The sequence below is a fragment of the Cornus florida genome, unplaced genomic scaffold (genome assembly GCF_030987335.1).
Source record: "Cornus florida cultivar Cherokee Brave unplaced genomic scaffold, ASM3098733v1 CherokeeBrave_3.0.0_Hap2_Chr11, whole genome shotgun sequence".
NCBI classification, from domain to species: domain Eukaryota; kingdom Viridiplantae; phylum Streptophyta; class Magnoliopsida; order Cornales; family Cornaceae; genus Cornus; species Cornus florida.
In genome coordinates, this window is record NW_026775581.1 from 108,839,784 (window position 1) to 108,861,479 (window position 21,696).

The 21,696-nt window shown below is 33.7% G+C and overlaps 1 protein-coding gene across 1 annotated transcript; it reads right to left on the reverse strand.

Annotated features, from left to right (window-relative positions):
* Positions 1-2,128: 2,128 nt before the first annotated feature.
* Positions 2,129-15,608, reverse strand: LOC132286129 (aromatic aminotransferase ISS1-like). The gene is made up of 10 exons (XM_059788395.1): positions 14,899-15,608; positions 14,751-14,821; positions 14,439-14,486; positions 12,857-12,985; positions 12,463-12,522; positions 9,872-10,028; positions 8,783-8,889; positions 8,566-8,624; positions 4,808-4,916; positions 2,129-2,867 (listed from the first exon to the last, which is right to left on the reverse strand). The coding sequence occupies exons 2-10, from the start codon at positions 14,811-14,813 to the stop codon at positions 2,415-2,417; spliced, it is 1,185 nt and encodes a 394-aa protein (XP_059644378.1). The 5' UTR covers positions 14,814-14,821; positions 14,899-15,608; the 3' UTR covers positions 2,129-2,414.
* Positions 15,609-21,696: the final 6,088 nt, after the last annotated feature.

The window sequence follows — 21,696 nt, forward strand, 5'->3', positions numbered from 1 at the left end:
ACCGCACATATGGTAATTATCCAATACATCGTGAAAACAATTTACAAACTGAAATGTAACATCTCATCAAATAATTAAAATACAGGATACAAACAACATACTTGATTTTTTTCCGAATCTACTCATTCCAAAGCGCTCTCTTTCCCTTTGCAAGAAATGAACCTATATTAAGGGGACAGAACATAAAAGTGTTAGAAAACTTATGAAACGTATAGAAATTGGACTTTGATACAGAAGTATTTTCATTCATAACATCCTTAATGTTGACGGAAATTAGAAGAATTTGAAACTAATAAACTTGATTCGAGATCAAGACGAAAGATGATCAAAATAAATAAATAAACCGAGTAAAATAGCCTATCAGCAAATACCTAGAAGTGTCCATCAGGATCCACTAGAAAGAGAAGAGGGGTTAGATACCTGATGAGTGAGGAGGCATGTCTCTTATTAGAGGGATTTTGAGAGAAAAGAAAGGGAAGGATAGTGCTCCTGTGTATCCAAACGAAGTCTAAGGCTCAGTTTGGTAGAGTGGAAATGGGAGGAAAGGGAAGGGAAGGTGATGGAGGATGATTAAAAAATTGTGTTTGGGTAAAATGGGTGGAAGGAGAGGAAAGGAGAGGGAAGGCTTTGGAGGGTTATGTATAGCTTTATAGAGTAATTTTCTTATCCTCCCAAAAACTGGGAGGAAATGGAAGGAACGTGAAGGCAATGACTAATGTAATATTTGTGATGCCAATTTATATATACATACATGTTAACAGTTGCAGAGAGAGTGAGAGACGGCGGGCCATCGGCTGAAGCTTGCGAACGGCGAACCCGAACTGGAACAGCGGCGATGGAAATTGAAAGATATGAGTTTTGATTTTCTGAACAATCTGAAATGATATACCAATACGGGTTTGAACTTTTGATTCTTGCATACAGATAGATAAACTGAAACATATGGGTTTTGAACTTCTGATTCTTGTAGTGCAGAGAGAGGGAGAGAAAGAGAGAACGAGAGAAAGAGGGGGCAAGTTCCAGAGTTGAGAACAAGAATGCAGATGGCGGCGAGATTGGCGAGGCTGAAATGATTTGCCCTAAATAAGACCACCGAAGGAATTTAAAACCCAGTGTGTGTGTGATCTATATCTATACACAGTAAGTCACAGATGTACATGGTTTTAATCCGGTCAGAATGTTGACCCGAATTCGATTTCTTGCGGATCTTCAACGGGTGAACTTAAAGAATAATTTTTCAGTTTCGAATGGTAAAAAAAAACATGATTCATTAAAAAAAAAAAAACAGTTGCTCTATAATCTATTGGAATATGAAGACCACGTATTGATAATAAGAAGCAACATACATCTTGTTCTCTCCAACTCTATTGATGAAAACTATAACGTGTGACTCACAGCACAGTCTCACACATAAGTTGCAACTATTTCAGTATTTTCTGTTCAAGAAGGGAAAGAGAGAAATAGAATTATGATTTTTTTGTAAATTAGGGCTGCTTTTGTTGTTATATTTTTGGTAATCTCTATATTTTATGATTATTTTGGTATTTTTATGTTTTAGGCTTTAGGTTAGGATTTGCTTTAGTATTTTGAATTGTTCTTGCTTTTTTGAATCTCTCATTCTCTCTGGTCTATCTTCTCACTCCGACTAAAATGCTTAAACACAATGCCAACCATAAAAACCAATTGTTAGGCAGATACAATATCACAAACTAATTAGATCTTGTCATGTAAATATATGCACAAGATTTCATTCATGCATTAAATCGTGTAAGAGAAGCAACAATATAGCATTGTTGTAGCATGAATTACTCGCAGCTTTGGTCATTCTTGTTACTCCAACTTAGAACAGTACCATTCCATTACTTACATCTACAAAGCACTGCACCTGAGGTAACTGTTAACCAGTGCACTAAATATAATTCCAGCCAACACCCTCCCATGTGCTGCTACAAAAAGAAAAAAGAGGGTGGTAGTGGCCACTACACAGCTGCTGGATCACGTGATGGTCGCATCTGTTGCAACACAGCTGCTGGATCACCTGATGGTTGCGAGCGACACTATCATGACTACTGTTGCTGGCATTTCTAAAGGGAAAAAAGAGAGACAACGTGTCTGTGCTCCATGGACCTGGTTCAATGTCAGGAGAATTTTTCACTTATTGGAATTGAGCATACACACATTTTGGCCTACAATGGCGGAATTTCATATGTAGTCAAATGTATATACATGGATCATTACAATTTTTTGTGTGTAGTCATGATCAATGAGTATGGGAATACATGCATGGGTACTTGGATGAATTTGGCAACAGAAATCCCCCAATTATTAAGGATGAGAATACAACAGTTCGTGGATTTGCAGCAACTAACTGATCTGGACTAAATTTCAATATTGAATTGATTGTTAAAGGACAATCACTCGATCATTCCATCTCTCACCAGTTCCTCTAACCCTCTTCTCAGCCTCCCTGCAGCAACTCCACAGACATCCTCTATTAACCCTCCAAATGAGATCCTAACATGCCCTGGACAACCACATGCACTTCCTGGGATCACAACCACCCTATGTTTTCGAGCAAGCCACCGAACTACTTCAAAGTCATTTAGATATTTGTTTGGAAGTTTTGCCCACAGATAAATTGCACCTTCTCCTCCTTTTATAGCATCCTCTCCCAGGGGAGATAATGCCTCTAGGACTAGTGCTCTATTCTTGACAAGGTCTTTCACTTGTTCGGTGACCCATTCAGGGCCCACTTCTAAGGCATAAAGGGCCAGCCGTTGAGAGATTATAGAAGCACATATCGGTATGTTGTCCTGAACTTTAAGGAGTTGAGCTCCAAAACCCTCCACTTCTGTAGGGTATGCAATCTGCATGCATGAAAACAATACACTCATATTAGCAGCACTTGTATTGGATTAATTACAGCAAAAACAAATTATGAAGAATGTGATCACAAAAACATATTTCCAATTTTAATGCAAGAGAAATAAAATGCAAGTGTATCTAGAATCAAAAACAACAACTTAAATCTGATTTAGAAAAGGCACTGTACTGTCTAGTCAAGAATCATTGAGGTTTAAAAGGTAGGTAGTAAAGCTTGATATGAATTGTTGAGCCCATTCTTTATTAACTTAAGATGGTATCAGCTTTGGTTCTAGGATGTCTTAGGTTCAAATCTCTCTCTATGTGTTTGCTCCCCAATTTGGTATGCAAGTTTGCGCTCGTATGATTTTGGTTTGGCTTGTTTGCCTCACCACATGCAAAATGCCGTTGCACCTGAGGGTGGGTCTTGGAACTTGATATGCATTGTTGAACCCGTGCTTTAACAACTTAAGCTTTGGGAGCGTGTTCTAACAACAATATTTAACTTATGATCTCGTATCAGTAACATGGGATCAGCGGAACACGAAAGAACATAGGCCAAAGATAAAAGAAAGAGGTGGAAGAGGAGGAAGAAAATGCGGAAGGGGGATTACTCTATTCAAGCATCCATTATTTTGCCCCATTAGGGGGGCTTGAACCCTCATACTCCCTTTTAAGAGGCAAGGGTGATTCATCTTAATTCATACATGGAGAATTACTCCTTATTAACCCTTTTTCTGTTCCTGCAGTTCTCCTCCAAGCACTCTGCCAAATTGTCCTACCACTTTTCTGTTTGGTAAATTTAGATATTCCGTCTATGCTAATCCGTTACTACACAGGAATGCGATATATATGTGAATATTTTTGGCATAACAGTGTGATTTGAGAAGAAAAGGCATCAATAGTATGAAATGATAAAACTTCTGGCTACAACTGGAAGACTTCTCCTTTACGGAATAAGATCTTAAGATTGAGACGGTAAGGCCTATGGATTGAAGTAGCAAGTTTTAGAGCTTGACATACATTATTGAGCCATTTTCTCACCAGCTTAAACTTTAAGGACAATTTGTAGTCTAACATAGCCTGAGAGTCTCAACCTAGAAGGTTTCAGGTTCAAATTTCGCCATCTGTGTTTGTTCCTGTTCTCTTTCTCTGTTTCAATCTGTTCTGTTCGGTCTGTTCACTTGCCTCTGAACATACAACAGTTGCCTGGTCTGTCTACAGGGTAACGCAAGGGAGGGTGTTGGAGCTTAATATATATTACTAGACTCATTGCTCAACAACTTAAGCTCTTGAGGGAAGTGGTAGTCTAATATTAAGCACTCATAATTAAAAGATAAGAGTTATTCACATTACACAAAAAATTATGCAAGGTTTTTATTATTTTCAAAAATGGTTAGGATGATGGAATAGTATAAGAACTGATCAGGTCAAACATGATGGTTGTAATGGGTTAAACTATATTCCAAATGGTGTTCGTTTTCCAAACTAATGTAGCATGGGTTGCATCCCCTCCTTGGATAGTTGACTTTTGAGAACATTTTTACTTTTTAGGAAGAAATTTCAGAAGTAAATAACAGCTCTTTGCCGAAGAACAAACCTCATAAATTCAAGCTTATTTCAATAATATGCATTTTATATAGCAATACAGCATATACAGAAGAAAAAGAATGCTAGTGCTGCACGGAGTCATCCACCACAATATGACATGGTGACTTCTTCAATGAATCACTAGTAGTGTAGTCCAAGGAAAGTGAAGTATAGCTGCTTCGCTTGAATATATATTCTGGCCAGAACAGCCACTTCTGCTTCTTTGTGGTCCTCTAGGAAATAAATGATTTTTAAAAGTAAAAGACGCGGTGAAATGAGAGAATGCATAAGCTCTAGAATCTTAATGATTTTCAATCAATAGCAACATGCACAGGGAAGAGTAAACATTACTTACATATCCAACTCGCCATCCCATCATTCCATAAGCTTTAGAAAAGGAAAAAATGTTGACTATGTGATTGCCCTCTATACAGGAGTGTTTCAGACCATCATACATAAAGTACCTACATATGTGATTGTTAGAACTCCTATACAGTACTATATCTTTCCGGGTAAACACTTTGATGATACAATTACAGTACATCATAAAAATACTTATCAAAAAAATAATAATAATACATCATAAAAATAAGCAAATAGAGAAACTTTGGGAAATTTGTGTGAGCTGCAACAGAACGAGACAGAATATTCATAAGTGACAACTCATTTTACTGCTTTATAGTTAATACACCAGTTGCAAATGGCAAATAGCACAAGAGTTGATACCCCAATTGTAAATTGCCATTTCTTGAAGAGTGAGTTGGTGTATCATAAATAAAACATACCAAACATTTGAATTTCGTTGGTCGGTGTAATACCCCTAATTTTAAAAGATAGTCTCAGTATTTATTTGTTTGTTTTAATTGTTGTTTTAATTGTTTAATTAATTATTTGACTATTTGCTTATGTGTTTAATTGGATTAAGTGTTACTTGATTAATTGGCTATTTGCCTAAGTGTTATTTGTATTATTTGTTTATTAGATTGTGTGCTTAAATAATGTGTTTGATTAATTATAATTAATTATAGATTAAATGATTAAATGTTTTATTTTATTTTATTTTATTTTATGGTTATGGTTAGTAGTAATGGGCCAACCAATTAGGTCCCATGGACTACTTGGATGGGAGGTTTAATGGGTATGGATAATTACCTATGGATAGTCGTATATGTATATATATAGATATATATGTATATACATATATATATAAAAGAAAAATAATGTGTTAATTAATATTATGGTAACTCTAGTATTAATAAATAATCTGATGTATATATTTTATATATTTATATAATAAGGATATACATAGATTTTATACGTATCATGTTTTAAGTTACCTTTTAATATTATGGTAACTTTAATATTAATAAATAATCTGATGAATATATTTTATTTATATAATAAGGATATACATAGATTATATACGTAACATATTTAAGTTACCTTTTAAATATTTTATTTTTATTATTTTTTTATTAAGTTAACTTGGATTGGAAAAAGGAGTAGGGTTATTATTTAGTCTATAAATATATAACTTTAGGATTGTAAAAAGGGGCTAGAAATATATCACGTAATATATTTTAGAAAGATAGAGTTAGAGAGAGAATGAGGAAGAGGAAGAAAGGAGGAGAAGAACCTTTAGAGAAGAAGATCAAGGAAGAAGAAGTTTAACTTTCGATCCGAAAGTTTAAGGCAAGTTCTTTTTCTATTTCTTTCCCTTTGATTTGTGTTTCTATACATGCCTAGGAAATTCCAGGATGCTTAAATATTAAATTTGAATAATTTTGCATGATTAGAATTGGTTTAGAACATAAATTTATAAATTATATTTTATGGTTATTCTTGTTGTGTGAATTGATAAATTCATAAGTTAGATTTGATTTCTTTGTGGATTTCTAAATGTTATAATGATGTAATTTCATACTTGTGTACTGATGGGGCTTAGTAGCATGTCTTAGAATTCTTAACAATGAAGAATGAATACACAGTAGAATTTCTGGGCTGATGCGTTGTTACAGTGCTCGAGCCTTGGAAGCAAAGCTCGAGCTATGGATGAAAAGCTCGAGCCTTGAAAGGAAAGCTCAAGCCATAGCTGAAAAACTCGAGCCTTGGATGTAAAACTCGAGCCATTGATGTAAAGCTCGAGCCATGGACCGAAAGCTCAAGCTATTGACGTAAAGCTCGAACCATGGACAGAAAACTCGAGCCATGGAGGGAAAGCTCGAGCCATGGATAAGAAGCTCGAGCTATCAGGATAAAAGCTCGAGCCTTACCTGGAGAATTTACGTAAACAGTGTTTAAATTAACTTAATTGATTTTGAAGGGTCCTGAACATTAAATACGGACTAGGTATAAGTTTAAATAAATAGACTTAAATATAACAATGCATGCTATTTGGATTCTTTGAGGAATGAATGGATTTAATCTTTTTAAATTGTTCTGGCAATTGAGATTAAATGAGTAGCATGAATTGTATATGGAGAATGCTTACTTGACTGTATAATAAAATATCAGCATGTTTAAGATTCAGTTTGTGTGGATATATGATGTACGAAGCTTAAATAAATTATAAGTCATTCCTATTATGTGATAGCATGATATTATATTATTATGTTAATTTTTGGATTATTTAATGTATTATTTTATTTGTTACATCAATTATTGGATTTGTGGATGTAGTGCACCAGTATGGGATGGTGACACTCTAGGGACGGATTAACTTATCAGTTAAGTCCTACCTATTTTGTATAAAGAAATGGATTAACTAAAATGTTAAGTCCTACTTATTTTCGTATCAGGTCAACTGAACAAGTTGGATGATACATAGTGGATTACTTTATATTGGATAGGATGAATGATATATATATATATGCCATGATATGAGCTTGAACCTCAGGATCAGTAATTAGGGTGCGTATATTGCCAGGGATGTGTAGCTAGATATAGTGTAGTTGTGTGCCCTGGTAGGTCTAGGTACTCATACCCACTATATGTGCGTTTTGCATGTTGCCTACTATTCAGGTTGAGGCAACCCTATAATCTAGTGAGGTTCCTTTAATGTGTATTTATATATATATACGGACTACTAGTTATTGTTGAGTTGACTAGGATGTTACGTGTATCGGATCTCTGCTTGGACTGTAGTAGAGTAGAACTTGTTTGTGGGCCTGACCCACCATTATTTTTCAGGTGTTCTTCAGGTGTAAAGGATTGTTTGTGCTGAGCAGGAATCGGTCTACTTCACTCTTCCGAGTCTACTTAGGAGATTCATTTATGTTTCATCTTTTAGATGTAGACAGTCATTATAGTTACTTATTCAGTTGTGTTTTTTTCTAGGGGTCCACGCAGTATGGATTCCCGAATTGTATTGGAAGATTTATTGTATCAGAATATTTTATTATTTAATGAAAATTTATTCTGAGGATTTATTGGATTATCATTTTAGTGTTCATTTCAGCATCTTTATTTATTTTTATTTATCCTCTTATATTCTGTGTTCGATTATTACCTATTTGTTTTTTATATTCTCGGGTATTTGGGCGTGGGCCTGGCCAAACAGTATTCGGAAATCCAGGGGTATCACAATCGGAGATCAGTGTAGTCAACCCATTTTCAACTTGATGTCCAGAAATGATGCAAAATGATAAAGAACCTACATCTTATAACATAGTGCAAAGTTCTAGGTGACTAGCCAAATAATTATTGTATGAGAAAATAACATTTATTTCACTATTTTAATGAGGTAAAAGGCTACGCATAAGGACACGAGATTCAGGTAAGTTCAAAATTATGATGAGTAATCTTATGGGGGCCAACTATATGCTGCCATCTAAGACCCTAATTTAATATCCATTTGTCCTGGCAGTAAAATAAGAAAAGGCATAAATCCTAGCACTTATAACACAAAAGACCAACAAGCTCTAATATGGCTTGATGAAAAGATCAGAAAATCAGACAATCCATGTTATATGGCCATTCACATTTAACTCATGATCTCTACATGTTTTTATTCTAGCACAGTCATCAGCTATATCTTCAAACACTGTAAAGAGATCACCAAGAGAAAGTATTGTTATGCTAAGTATTTCGGGAAAGAAGAAAGTGTATACTTACTCATATGTATTATCTACAACAAGCCAACATCCAGCATCTCTGCAGAGATCTGAAATCCTCTACTTGAAAGAAATGAAACAAATAATTAGAGGATTCAACAAAAATTTAAAACTAAGAAGGGGGAAAAAGCTCATTCTCAACACTCAATTGACAATGAGTAACAAGTTCCACACACGCACAACAACACACACACACACATATAGATAGAGAGAGAGACCATGAGAAGAGGCTCCGGGATGTAGGTTCCAGATGGGTTGCCTGGATTGACAACAGTAACAAGCTTTGGCGTTGGTTTCGTCTCCCGTAAAGTTTTTTCTAACCAGTCTGAAAATCAAGGAAATACTGATAAATGATCAACATAAATATGCATAAGGTAGGAAGAACCTGTAGTCTTTTATTTTATTTTCAGCCATGCCTTACTGATATATTATAATAATCAATTTTCAATACTTTTATTACAACAAATTATTATGGTTGCATCATAGACACACCTGTGCATGAAAACATCTATTACTTGACTAATCAATAGACCAGTTTCCTGTTGAACTTTGTCGAGATAATATCTTGACAGCACACATTTTTGTACATACAATGCAGAAGCAACTGGAAATGTGCTTCCACAAGAAGTATAGAAATTGCCAGCAATGCCTGAATCACTGAATTACTACTGTGTAAATCATTACGTAGAGTTGATCCCACCAATGCGGAGTGCTGAGAGGGCTAGACTGCAGACATACCAAACCTTTGACATTATTGTTGCCAAAAGTAGCCACTCAGATTCAACCCCACATTTTCACACTTTTCAACCAAGTAAATATTGCCCCATAACAATAAATAAAAATAATAAAAGTTGGCACAAAGCTTCAAGCATCAAATTATAATTCTGCAATTCAAATTTCAAAGTTGAAGCCCACAATGCTCGTTGCATAACATTCCCAAAAAGATCTCTCCTCTGTACAATAACAATTTAAATCATTTAAGACATTATTTGACCATTAATTGATCCAGTAGTAACCATTCAGGACCTTCAGGTTGTTAAGCACGTGAACGTTGTTTTAAGTCTGACAACAGCCAGTTTGTACAAAATTAAATCAAAACAACAATACCCAGTTTGCCCTACATGGACCCTCGATTAACCAGGACAAACACTGACTAATTACCTTTTAGGTATAAGACATTATTTCGGTATCTAAGTCAGTTGGGAAAATACTCAACAAGATTCAACAAGGAATAGAATAAGGAAAAGATATGTAATAATTTTTAGGGTAATACTCATACAGAGTGAACAGTTTATAAAGCTTCTAACCTGCATCTGGATGAAGTGTCTTTGGATTACCAGGACCCACCAGAATGTTAGTAACACCAGTCATCTGGAATGACATGTAAGCATTGAAGTAGTACGGTGCAAACATAACTACAGAATCCCCAGCATCACACAATGTAAGAACTAAATTCACAAATGCCTGCAATTAAATGGGTGAATATTTTTCCTTAGAATTTTGAAAGAATGGATGGAATTTGACAAATTTAGCTACACGCAGAAATGAAAAATATTATATTTCCGAAAACCATGAAAAATAAAGTGAAACTTAAAGTCATCCCTTGCAGATAAAATGCTGAGAGATTATAAACCAAAGAGAATATACATGATGATCACATCTCGGATATATGGAACCCAAACTTTAATCCGGAAATTTTCCAAAAGAGTGAAGAATGCAACATAATTACGTACATACGCACGCATGCACCCATTTTTTGTTCCTACATATGGCTTCAATTGTACCTTCTGCATTCCAGTCTACTAAAATCTGCAGGGGAGTTCATCCCTGTCACTTGAAAAATCATAACATCTAAAAGATTCATATGAAATTAGGATAAGAAGTTGAAACCACCATAAGAAAAAAACTGGGCTATCTTAGGTGCATTGAGTTCTATGTTCTTATTGAAGATTTACCGGAGGAATCAATGGAGGAAAATCCTCTAGTATTGATGTTGTTTCTTATTATTAAAGATTTACTGATACTAGAGGAATCAATGGAAAAAAATCCTCAAGTATTGATGTTGTTTCCTATTTCTATCTCTTTCCATTCTCATCATTTCTTCTCCTTATATAGAGGAGCCTCCACCATTGTATTGTGTATGAAAAGATAAAATATTATAGAAGTGATGTTGCCCTTTGGGCTCTTTGTGCCACGGATGTTAGCCATAGTGGTTGAACCATGTAATATCTTTGTATTCTTCTTGTTTCATTTCTCTCTTCACTTATATCATATTATTCACAACATGGTATCAGAGCCTAGTTTCTCTCTTCTCTCTTGTTGTGATTGTTTAGTATAGAAAAACCCTATGGTAGTAGCATAGTATGTGCAATAATGTAGGGAGGATCTCTTTCTAGGTCCGGACCCTTATTTTGGGTTATTCTCTTAGCTTCTTAAATGTGACAAGGGGCTATTTGTGACTTGTTTGGGGCTGCCGGCGTGTTCGGTGGCATTGTTCTTTGCCTTCGTCATGTCTCCGGCAACTTTTATTATCTTATTCTTGGTTTGCGTTTGTGGTATTCTATCGTTGTTGACATCATTGTCGCTATTACCATTGGTGCTGATACTTGTCTCGGATCTCCCGATCCATTTTTATTGACGTCGAGCCCATTCAGGATTGCTTTTCAACTACTTAAAAGTGCTTTTATTAAAAAATTGGGTTCAAATGTGTTTAATAACCATTAAAAGCACTTTTAATAGTGTTTTTTTTTCCTAGTTGGTACTCACATACACATGCCTCCACGGAAGTTCAAACCCCTGACCTCTCTTTGAGAAGTAGGGGCTTGGTACCGCTAAACCGCTGACCTGTTGGTAAAGCGCTTTTAATAGTTACCAATTTTAGCTTAGTAGAGCGTTTGCATGAAACTAGATTTTGAAGCTTTTAAAACTGCAGAGGCTAAATGTTTTAGGTAACTCTTTTTGCTTAAGACAATTTTGTCCTTTTTTAGATTTTATAAAGACAAGTACATTCATTCCTTCATAAAGTTGCTATTATCAAATATGGTAACCTCTTATTAAAGGATATTATTATAAAATTAGCAATAGAAGTGTTTTTAAAAAATATTATTACCAAACAAACTAAAGAATAATTTAAATGTGAAAAGTACTTAATATAATGTGTCATGAAACACATAACATGCGTTCTTCCGGCAGCAATTTTTTGATAGTCGTACGGACAAAAGCGCTTTTTATTTTATTCTAATAGCAACACCAAACAAGCTTGTCATCTTGTCGCACCTCTTCATCATTCGCACTTGCTGCTAATCGTGATCTCAATGGCAAGTTGGGCATTCATGCTCAACTTGAGGGGGAGTATAGAAGATTTACTAATTACTAGAGGAATCAGTGCAGAAAAATCCTCCAGTATTGAAGTTGTTTCCTATTTTCTCTCTCTTTCCACTTTCATCATTTATTCTCCTATATAGAGGAGCCTCCACCATTGCATTGTGTATGAAAAGAGAGAATATAATAAAAGTGATGTAGCCCCTTCGGCTCTTTGTGCCGTGGATGTAGGCCTAGTGGATGAACCCCGTAATATCTTTGTGTTCTTCCTGTTTCATTTCTCTCGTCACTTTTTTTTATTAGTCACAACAATTCTCAGGGAAATTATGCACCATAATGCTCAATCAAGAGAAAAGGAAGTGTGTTTGACATTAATTACTACAAGGAACCAAGAGATATAAAGCTCGCTTAGATGCACAGTGAGGCCACCTGTGGGCATTTCACTCCTCATTGTCTCCCCCTGTATAACAGAAAAGTATGTCTAATGCGAATCTTAGACCCTCTTCCCAGAAACCAACCAATCTTTTTTTGCTACCTCACACTAAAAGAAAACAACATCAAAAGGAGACCTGCTCACCTGATTTGCACCTGCAGTAACCATCACTGAAGATTTGCATAACTTGTTTTCTTGATGCAGCTGCAAAACAAAGAAAAGTAACTTCAGAAGACTCAGAAGAAAAGAAAACTTCTGTTGCCCATTGATATAGTAGACAGGGTTCAGATTATACGTGCACATGCCATCCCACATATACCAGGAATCAAAACCTAACTGGCAAAGTCCTCTGCGGTATTGATTTGATGAAACCCAACAATAATATGACGCTACTGTATATTCAATTAAAAGTAGCAATGGTCAACAACAGAACCATGAATCTCACAGTACCAAGTCTGGTAGTGTTTAACCTTCTAAACAATCTTTCAAACCACAACACAAGTCTTTAACCGGAAACATTAGAATCAATTGATTATACCTTTTTTACCAATGCCTCCCTGAGCTCAGGTAGACCTTCATCAGCACCATAGCGACTAATTGAAGGCTCCCATACAAGTTCTTTCACCTTTTCCAGTGCCAACTTGGGTGGTTGCCAATACACTACCCCCTACATAAGAATGTGATCGAAGAATGAGATAGTGCCAACTGCCAAGACAGCAGCATAGAAATTTCCAGTTGATCTTAAATGCAAAAATGCAGTAAGGGAGCAAAATTCAATTCACTTTGAAGTACTTTCTGTAACCACGCATACTAATTTAACATTAGAATTCATAACAGTCGTGAATCCTTTCAATTTGAAATCTATATTGACCATTTTATGTAGATTATTTTATTTGATTCTAAGGCGTAGGAACTTTATATTTAAAATTTGAAGCTTACAAAATAATGGAAGTGCATTGTGAAGAAGTCCTGTTTTACTTAACAGAAGAGGTAGTACAAAATGAGCTTCCAGTCCCAGAACCACGTAAAACCATGTCATATTGTACTGTAACAACCAGTTTATGCTTGTTGTTCTTCCTAACCCTAAACATCAATACTAGCCATAAAAAAAACAAGGACTTCCTCAATTATTACTAGACAAAATGACTCGTCAGTGCTCACATAAAAACAATGTTGCATATTAATGTAAAAGAAAATTGGACACAACATGAAAACTCATCAGATTTAGACTTCTTGTACAAGTTCACCAAATGGTTTTCAGAGCATGCAACACCAACTTCTCACAAGCCAAAAACAAAAATAATCTTATTAGTTAGTGGTTAGAATCATAGAGATCGTTTAGGAGGTTGAAATGTAATATGTTGACCAACTATTTAACAAGTCTTAATCTACGGCCATCAGTACCCTAAACAGAAGACCACTCCCCGATTCTCAAAAAGACAAATGCTAGCAATTCCATTTCTTTCAAAAGATTAATGCAACCAATATGGTGCAGTATGCTAACTGAAAGAATAACTGTAGCACGATAGTTCAAATTTTGGCAACAATTATCTATAGGCTTGAAAATCAATGTGCCATACTAACTGTGAAGCTAAAAGGAAGTTTCTGTCACAGTTTGATTAACAAAACATGCTTCTTTTGTTCTACTTTCTGTTTAAAATACAAAGAGGCAACTTAACACCAAAAAGAGAAGGAAAAAAAAAAAATGCCATGTAAAAACCATCAAAATTACCAAGGGGTTCAAAAACATATTTAATAGGATCATCATTCCAAGCCCTTCACATGCCCCTTAACGACTTGGGCTAAGAACAGTATTTTTTTCCAGATATAGCAAACAATAAAACCCCTCCCCCAAATTAAAAAGAAAAATAAAAGAAAAAAAGGAGAAATGTTACCATAACTTTAAGCACCTTAACAAATTCAAATTGGTGCCAAAAAAAAAATTGCCCATGAACTCGAGAATTAAAATAATAAAAAAATAAACATAGTGATAAATTAAGAGCTGGGAGACAAGACAAGCGTACACGTTCCTCAATTTCTCGAACTCCATATTCATAAGGCTAATAATAATAAAACTTGTTAACTACTATTTCAAGAAACATCAAAGAAAGTAAACAAACCTGAGCTAGAGACATAGCATCTTTAACACCTCGGATCAGTTCCTGTATCTGGAAATGCAAAACACATTTACCATCAAAACAACATCACACATTTCAGTGTATATACAACAAGTATGCACACATACATATGCATATATATGTGTGTGTATATATATATATATATATATAGAGAGAGAGAGAGAGAGAGAGAAAACCAAGGAACAAACACAGCTGACGAGACCTAACAGAGGTTGATTAATTCCAAAAAGAAAACACGCCCAACAAAGAAAAATGGAAACCCAATTTAGGGTTTTTGATGAATGGAGAATATACCTGAACCATAACGGGTGTATCAGTCTCTAAAGCCCTCCTCGCCAGCATCCCGTAGGAACCCATCTCTCTCTCTAGTCAATCACCAACCGAAGTTATCAGCTGTAACCAAAAAGCTCAAAAGCACGCCCAGAAGGGCTTTTTCACCTACCCGAAAGAAATGGTTTCTTTTGAAACTCCAAAACTTTGAAAACTTTTGGTGGAACAGGGATGGCTTTTTTCTCAACAAAAGATTGCAATTTGGCGATAAGTGAGCCAATCAGAAACACTGGAAGGTCATCAATTACCAATTCCCTTGTAACAGACTCAACAAATAATTGAAAGCAAAGCCCAATTTTACTTTGTGAAGTTTCTCAACCTTTTGTATTCTTCTGAACGTTGACCAAAACAGGAAGGAAAATTTAGATCAGATAGAAAGGAATCTTTCTATGACTATGGCCAGCCAAACACGCCCACTTTAATCTATTAATCAAATCTCTCTCTCTCTACCAAACACAAGAACCAGAAAACCCAATCTCTCTCCCCTCTCCCTATATGTATTACAAATATTTGAAAATATGTTTTGTATTTCTTGAGTGGGAAAAGCAGAATTGAATGAAACAGGGTAACTACTGGAACTATATGTATATATATTATAGTGTTTTTCTTTCCACCATGTTACACAATGAAGAAAATATCGGACTATGTTTAAGTCTGAGTTGAGATATATAGAAGATATGGTGTAGGAAAGAAGTGGAGAGAGAGAGAATTGCAATTGTGAGCGAGTGCTTTGGAGATTTGCAACGAAATGAGAGCCTCACGATGTTAAAGACACAGGCTTTTTTGGATTAATGTCGGACAAATGGAGGTTCTCTCAAGCTAGCACTTGACTCCTGGTGATACAGACAAGAATCCTTATTCAATCCGAATACACAGCACCGAACTGGGGCTCGACTACCTCTCTCACATGGCCCATGGGACCATCCATATCCTATTGCTGTTTGTGAGTTTGTTTTCACCCATTAAAGTTTGACAAAAAAAAAAAAAAAAAAAAACTCAGAAAAAATTTATTTATTTTTTGAACAAAGACATTCCCTGTAGATAAAAAAATGAACAAAGAAACCCTTTTACATAAAAAAATTAACCAAATTATCATTTGACCATTTAGGAGACTTTTTTAACTTTACAATTTAATAAATTGAACCAATCTATCCTCATGAATAATTTATACATAAAAAAAAAAGTAACAAAAAAAAAAAATTTATATTGTTCACTTTTTTTTTTTTGTTATTTACTTTATAAATGTCCCAACTTCTTAAAAATATAGACGTCTAAAATAATTTTTTGATTCAATACATATTTTTCAAATAAATTATATTTTGTTATTAATTCTTTTCTTTTTCTTTTTTATTTTTAAATTAGGATGCTTAATTCTTTCATAAAAATTAAACCAATCTATTTTCCTTAAAAATAAAAATATATAGTATCAGTATAACTTTATGCATCTTAAATTATATATCAAATATTATGCATTTTTCAATATAAAATAAAATAGGTACCAGTATAACTTTATGCATCTTAACTTTATGCATGCCTTTGTTTTTTTTTTTTTTTTTCCTTTGTTTTATTATTTTTTTTTTTCCTTTTTATATTGGGAAATGCATAATATTTGATATATAATTTAAGATGCATAAAGTTATACTGGTACCATATTTTTTATTTCTAAGGAAAAGGGATTGGTTTAATTTTTTAGATGAAAGAATTAAGCATTTTAATTTAAAAATAAAAAAGAAAAAAAAAGGAGTAATAACAAAATATAATTTATTTGAAATATATATATTGGATCAAAAAATAATTTTTGACGTCTATACTTCTAAGAAGTTGGAATATTTATAAAGTAAATAACAAAAAAAAAAAAAAAAAGTGAACAGTATAAAGTTTTTTTTTATGCATAAATTGTTCATGAGGGTAGATTGGTCCAATTTATTAAATTGTAAAGTTAAAAAAATCTCATAAATGGTCAAAGGGTAATTTGGGCAATTTCTCATGTAAAGGGGTGTCTTTATCCATTTTGAACATTCAGGGAGTGTTTTTGTCCAAAAAATAGGTAGTATCTTTTTGTAAAACTTCAGCAGGTGTGGCTGTACTTTATCCTTTATTTTATTTTATTTTTTATAACAAGGAATCAACTCTGTCCAAGATGAAGAAAAAGTGGTGTTTGTTCAAAAGTAAATAAGAAGAAAATCCATTTAAATTTACGTGAAATTAAGAAATTAAAAATATTTTTATTTTTATTTTTTTTCATTTAAATTTACGTGAAATTAAGAAATTTAATTTTTTTTTTTAAAAAAACACAATGTATAATAAGAAATAATGAAAAAAATATATCATTCATTCATGTACTCGCAAACTCCATCCATATGAAATTAAAACAAGAATAATAATAATTATGATAAATCAAGTTATCATATTATAATATTACTTTTTCAAACCCATTTGCAAAGTCTAACTCAAACCAGAGTAGAATTGAAAATTTTCAACTCGACTTTACGAACAAAATTTTACTTAAACCTGTCTAATCTCTCATCAACATGAAAAAAAATGTATTTAAGTTATGATTAATTATAATTTATTTTATCATAGGAGATACATAAACTAGGATAATTTGAAATATAAAAGTTATTATAAATAATTTTTTTAAAAAAAATACAGGCCAAGAAATATACACTATATTGTTTAAATTTCCTAAATGAAATGATTAGTTTAAGGAATTCTAAATGAAGGTAAAACTCAAAGGAATCTATATTAATACTACTATACTAGTTACCACTGTATTTGTTTTTAATAACTTGGATATCTCTTTTTAATGATTACATTTTTCAAGTAAAAAAAAAAAAAATTAAAAAGCATAAAACCCCCCTCAATTATCAAAAATCGGCATTTTAGTCCTCTGAACTACAAAATCGAGCAAGTCAGTACCACAACTATTAAAAAAAGTGTGCAACTTACTTCCTGTTAGTCACTTCCGGCTACTTTTTGGCCAACTATTTGTCCTTTTTTATAATTCCAAGATTGTCCTTTAATGTGACTGTTATAACCTTTTTTGCTGTAAGAACCTTTTTCCATTAGTTTTAACAAACAAATCTGAAGTAAAAAGTTTAGGCGCAATTAGGTGTTTAATATTATATGTGCTAATTTATTTTAACTTCTATAATTAGGAATTTAAAGGATCACAATAAATAAAAAGTGAAAAGAAAAACTCTAACGATACATAATTACTAGTATTTTTTTATAACTAAATTAAAGCTTTTAACTCTCTTATTTATTTACAATAAATTTTTTAGTTATTATTATTTATTTACAATAAATTTTTTAGGAAAAAAATTTATTTAAAAAAATAATAATAATGAGGAAGCCCCTTATTTGTCAAAGCAAAAAATGGTTGCTCCTGCACATTGATTTGATAATCAATTGTCATACATTTAATTAAGCAAAATAATAAATAAATAAATAAGTTAGAATTTCATTTCAATCTCCTTTAAAAAGATAGTTCCATAATAGTATTTTCCAACTTAAGACACTATATATATATATATATATATATATATATATATATATATATATATACACAAACATAATTGCATACACAAAGAGAAAACAAAGATGAAATTAATGAAGTAATCATCCAATCAAATTGATCAAAGTCCCTTTGATGATATGTCGTTCACGAGAAGAGCTCAGAAGGTAAATGTGATTCGAAGGAGGTCGAGGAGTTGTGCGAAAGCGATTTGCCTACTACTGCAACAAATGAAATAGAACAAGAAGCGACAGATATATAAGAGATCACGAATCTAACAGCGTAGACTGATTGTAATATGGTGAAATTAAATTAGCTTGAAAATCATGAATAGTTTAGTTCAACCTTGTTTCTCCGGAAGAGAAGAAACTTTTCTGGTGATACAGAGACTTTATTTCCAGGCAGATAATTGCTGAACTCAAGGGTACTTTGTTTCGGCTTTCACTTCCTCTGTTTTCTTAATTTCTTCAAAACCACAAGAAATGAACAATTCTTTATTAAGAGCAATAAATCATAGCGAATTTTGCCTTACCAATGATCATGATTTTTAGACAACTCTGCAGCGCAAATTCGAATTATATTTCGATCATAACAATGTCCTTCTTTCATGATCCATTATCACAAACCCAATTTTTTCAATCTTCAACACTGTCCAAAAATTTCCCCAAAAAAACCCTAGAAATCGTAGTTTAGAACCCCTAAATTGCAGTCACACAAACCTTAGCATCGCGACCTTGCCTCTTTCATTTTCTAAGCACCGAATGTCTCTAAACTAAAACACTTAGAAATTTTAGCAATTTTAGCCATAAAAGAGGTATATAATATGAAGGGTATTAAGGGTATTTCACAATTTTAGTTTTATTTGCCTTTTATAAAATGTTAATTATAATGGACATTTTTGTAATGTACAATGACGTCGGCCGAAAATGTGCCGAAAGTGACTGGCAGGGGGCAATATGCACGTTTCTGATAATTGTGGTACTTACTCGATTTTGTAGTTCAGGGAGGTAAAATGGGAAAAAAATCGTCTCCAAGTCACCTCTCACCGGAGGCTGTACTTGGAAAGGTAAATCGGTGACGTGTCCCTTTTAGTGAAAAGGATATTTATTTCCCTCTAGGTCTCTCTCCCTTTAAAATTGAAGTCTTTCTGATCCGGCCAAAGACCAAGCTTACCTCCCTTTGAAATTGAAGTCTCTCTGATCCGGCCAAAGACCAAGCTTCGTAAATTCCGGCAACAACCTCATCAAACAAGCAAAACATTGTCCCTTTTCAAAGAATCTCCTATTTAAAGTAGAAGCACCATATATTCCGACGAGAAGTACCATACATTCCGGCAAGAAGCACCATACATTCCGACGAGAAGCAAAATTCCACCATACATTCCGGCACGAAGTATAAGTCCACCATACATGTAATACCCCCTAATTTCGGAACACGGGTTGATCAAGTCCGCGCACAAAATCAGGGGATATCAAACCAATTAAAGTATTTAAACAAGCACGGATTACAAAATGAAATAAAGAATAAAATAAAACGCTGAAGAAATCCAATTAATAGTAAATCCATTAATAACTTCCAAATGGTTACAACTCGGGAATCCCGTAACTCAAGGACCCCTTAACCAAAAGTTACTATTTAGAATTTCAACCAAATAAGTACTAATATCAACTGAAACAAAACTAATATCCTACTTTTAAGTAAATAGAAGGAATGGATAAGTCCTCCAGCTGCGGATCCTCAACCTTGAGACTTGACCTTCTACAACCTGAAAAATAAATCGCGGGTTAAACCCTACGAGCAAGTTCTCTCTACCAAGCCTCTGAAAACCAATAAACAGATCATCTTTACCAAAACCATCCCTAATTAAGCTTTAACTTTAATATACGATGCTACAAATATATATAAATACTTATATATATCGTGCAAGAATCCTACCAGTTAATAGGGCATTAAATTGTCAAAACCACTCACCAATAATTAATTATTAGTCATACCTAGACCAAGCCCCCCTTTTATAATTTTCTCATAAAGTAAACCCCACTCACCTTAACTCCATCCTAAACAGTAATTTAGTCATCTACACATATAGCAATTTAAATATGCACCGGCAAATCAACCATACCATTTATAAATATATTTATTTATATACTAGCAATTCAACCATGCTTCCTTCAATATATTTACTTTTACAATTAATTAGCAATTTAACCATGCTTCCCACATATGAAATTTATTCATAACCAATAAGGCAGTATATCAAAGCCTTTGGCAACTCATCCATGCCTACAATTCAACCATGTATTAACTTTAAACTTAACTCTAGGTATAATTATACATAGACTTCACATGCATATAATAAGCATGTCCTTAATTTAATAACCGTGTATCTATTACGATTTTAAATCAACCATACCATACACGAATCAAGTCATACCAAACAAGATTTATAATATTTAATAATCTTAAATAATATATATATACACATATATTTTATAATATATATATATGTGTGTATCATACATTCCATACCAATCGTTGACTATTTAAAATCATATCTACATATATATACACATATATACACCTCCTTTCATTGCAAAAATATTTAATTAATTATATTTATACCACTAAATGCTACTAGGTATCTTAGTAACACTCTGAGGCTCTCAAAATATCAAGAACACACCCTCTAATGATTAATTTTAACCCTAACAAGCTTAAGATAAATACTGGAACTTCACCGGAGTCTCAAGCAACTTTCCAGGACCTCACACGCATCCCCACGCGCCTTCACGCGCCGCCACATACCCCTAGACTACTCCCACGCGCCTCCACGCGCTTCCCCTTACCGGCAGGCGCGTCCACGCGCCTGCACGCGCCCTCACGCGCCTGAGCCACTCTCGGCGCGTGTTGGCAGCTCCTAATTGGTTGTTGTTTGGTGCTTTTGGTAAGCCGCGATGCACTGGATCCTCTCCCTTAATCAACTACATCTAACCATTGACGCCGCATGTGTATCAATTTACAATGGACCGCATCACACCAGATCAATCCAACTAAATTAAATTAATCCTATGGCCTAGATCAACGAGTGCACCCTTTTCCCACGTACGCGACCACACTGGATAAAAATCCTATTGATGCGCAAATACTAGCCGCCTCCAGTGTGTTTGTTAAACAATTTAATATATATATATATATATATATATATATATATATATATATATATATATATAAAACAATTTCTAAATTAACATTAAAAATATAAATTAATTTCAGAAATTGTTCAGAAATCTCAGAAAAATCCCAAAAGCTCTATTTATTATTTTAGGCATAAATGAACATATACAATTAAATTAAAATCCATTTAATTTAATTAATCGTGCTACACAAGGTTAA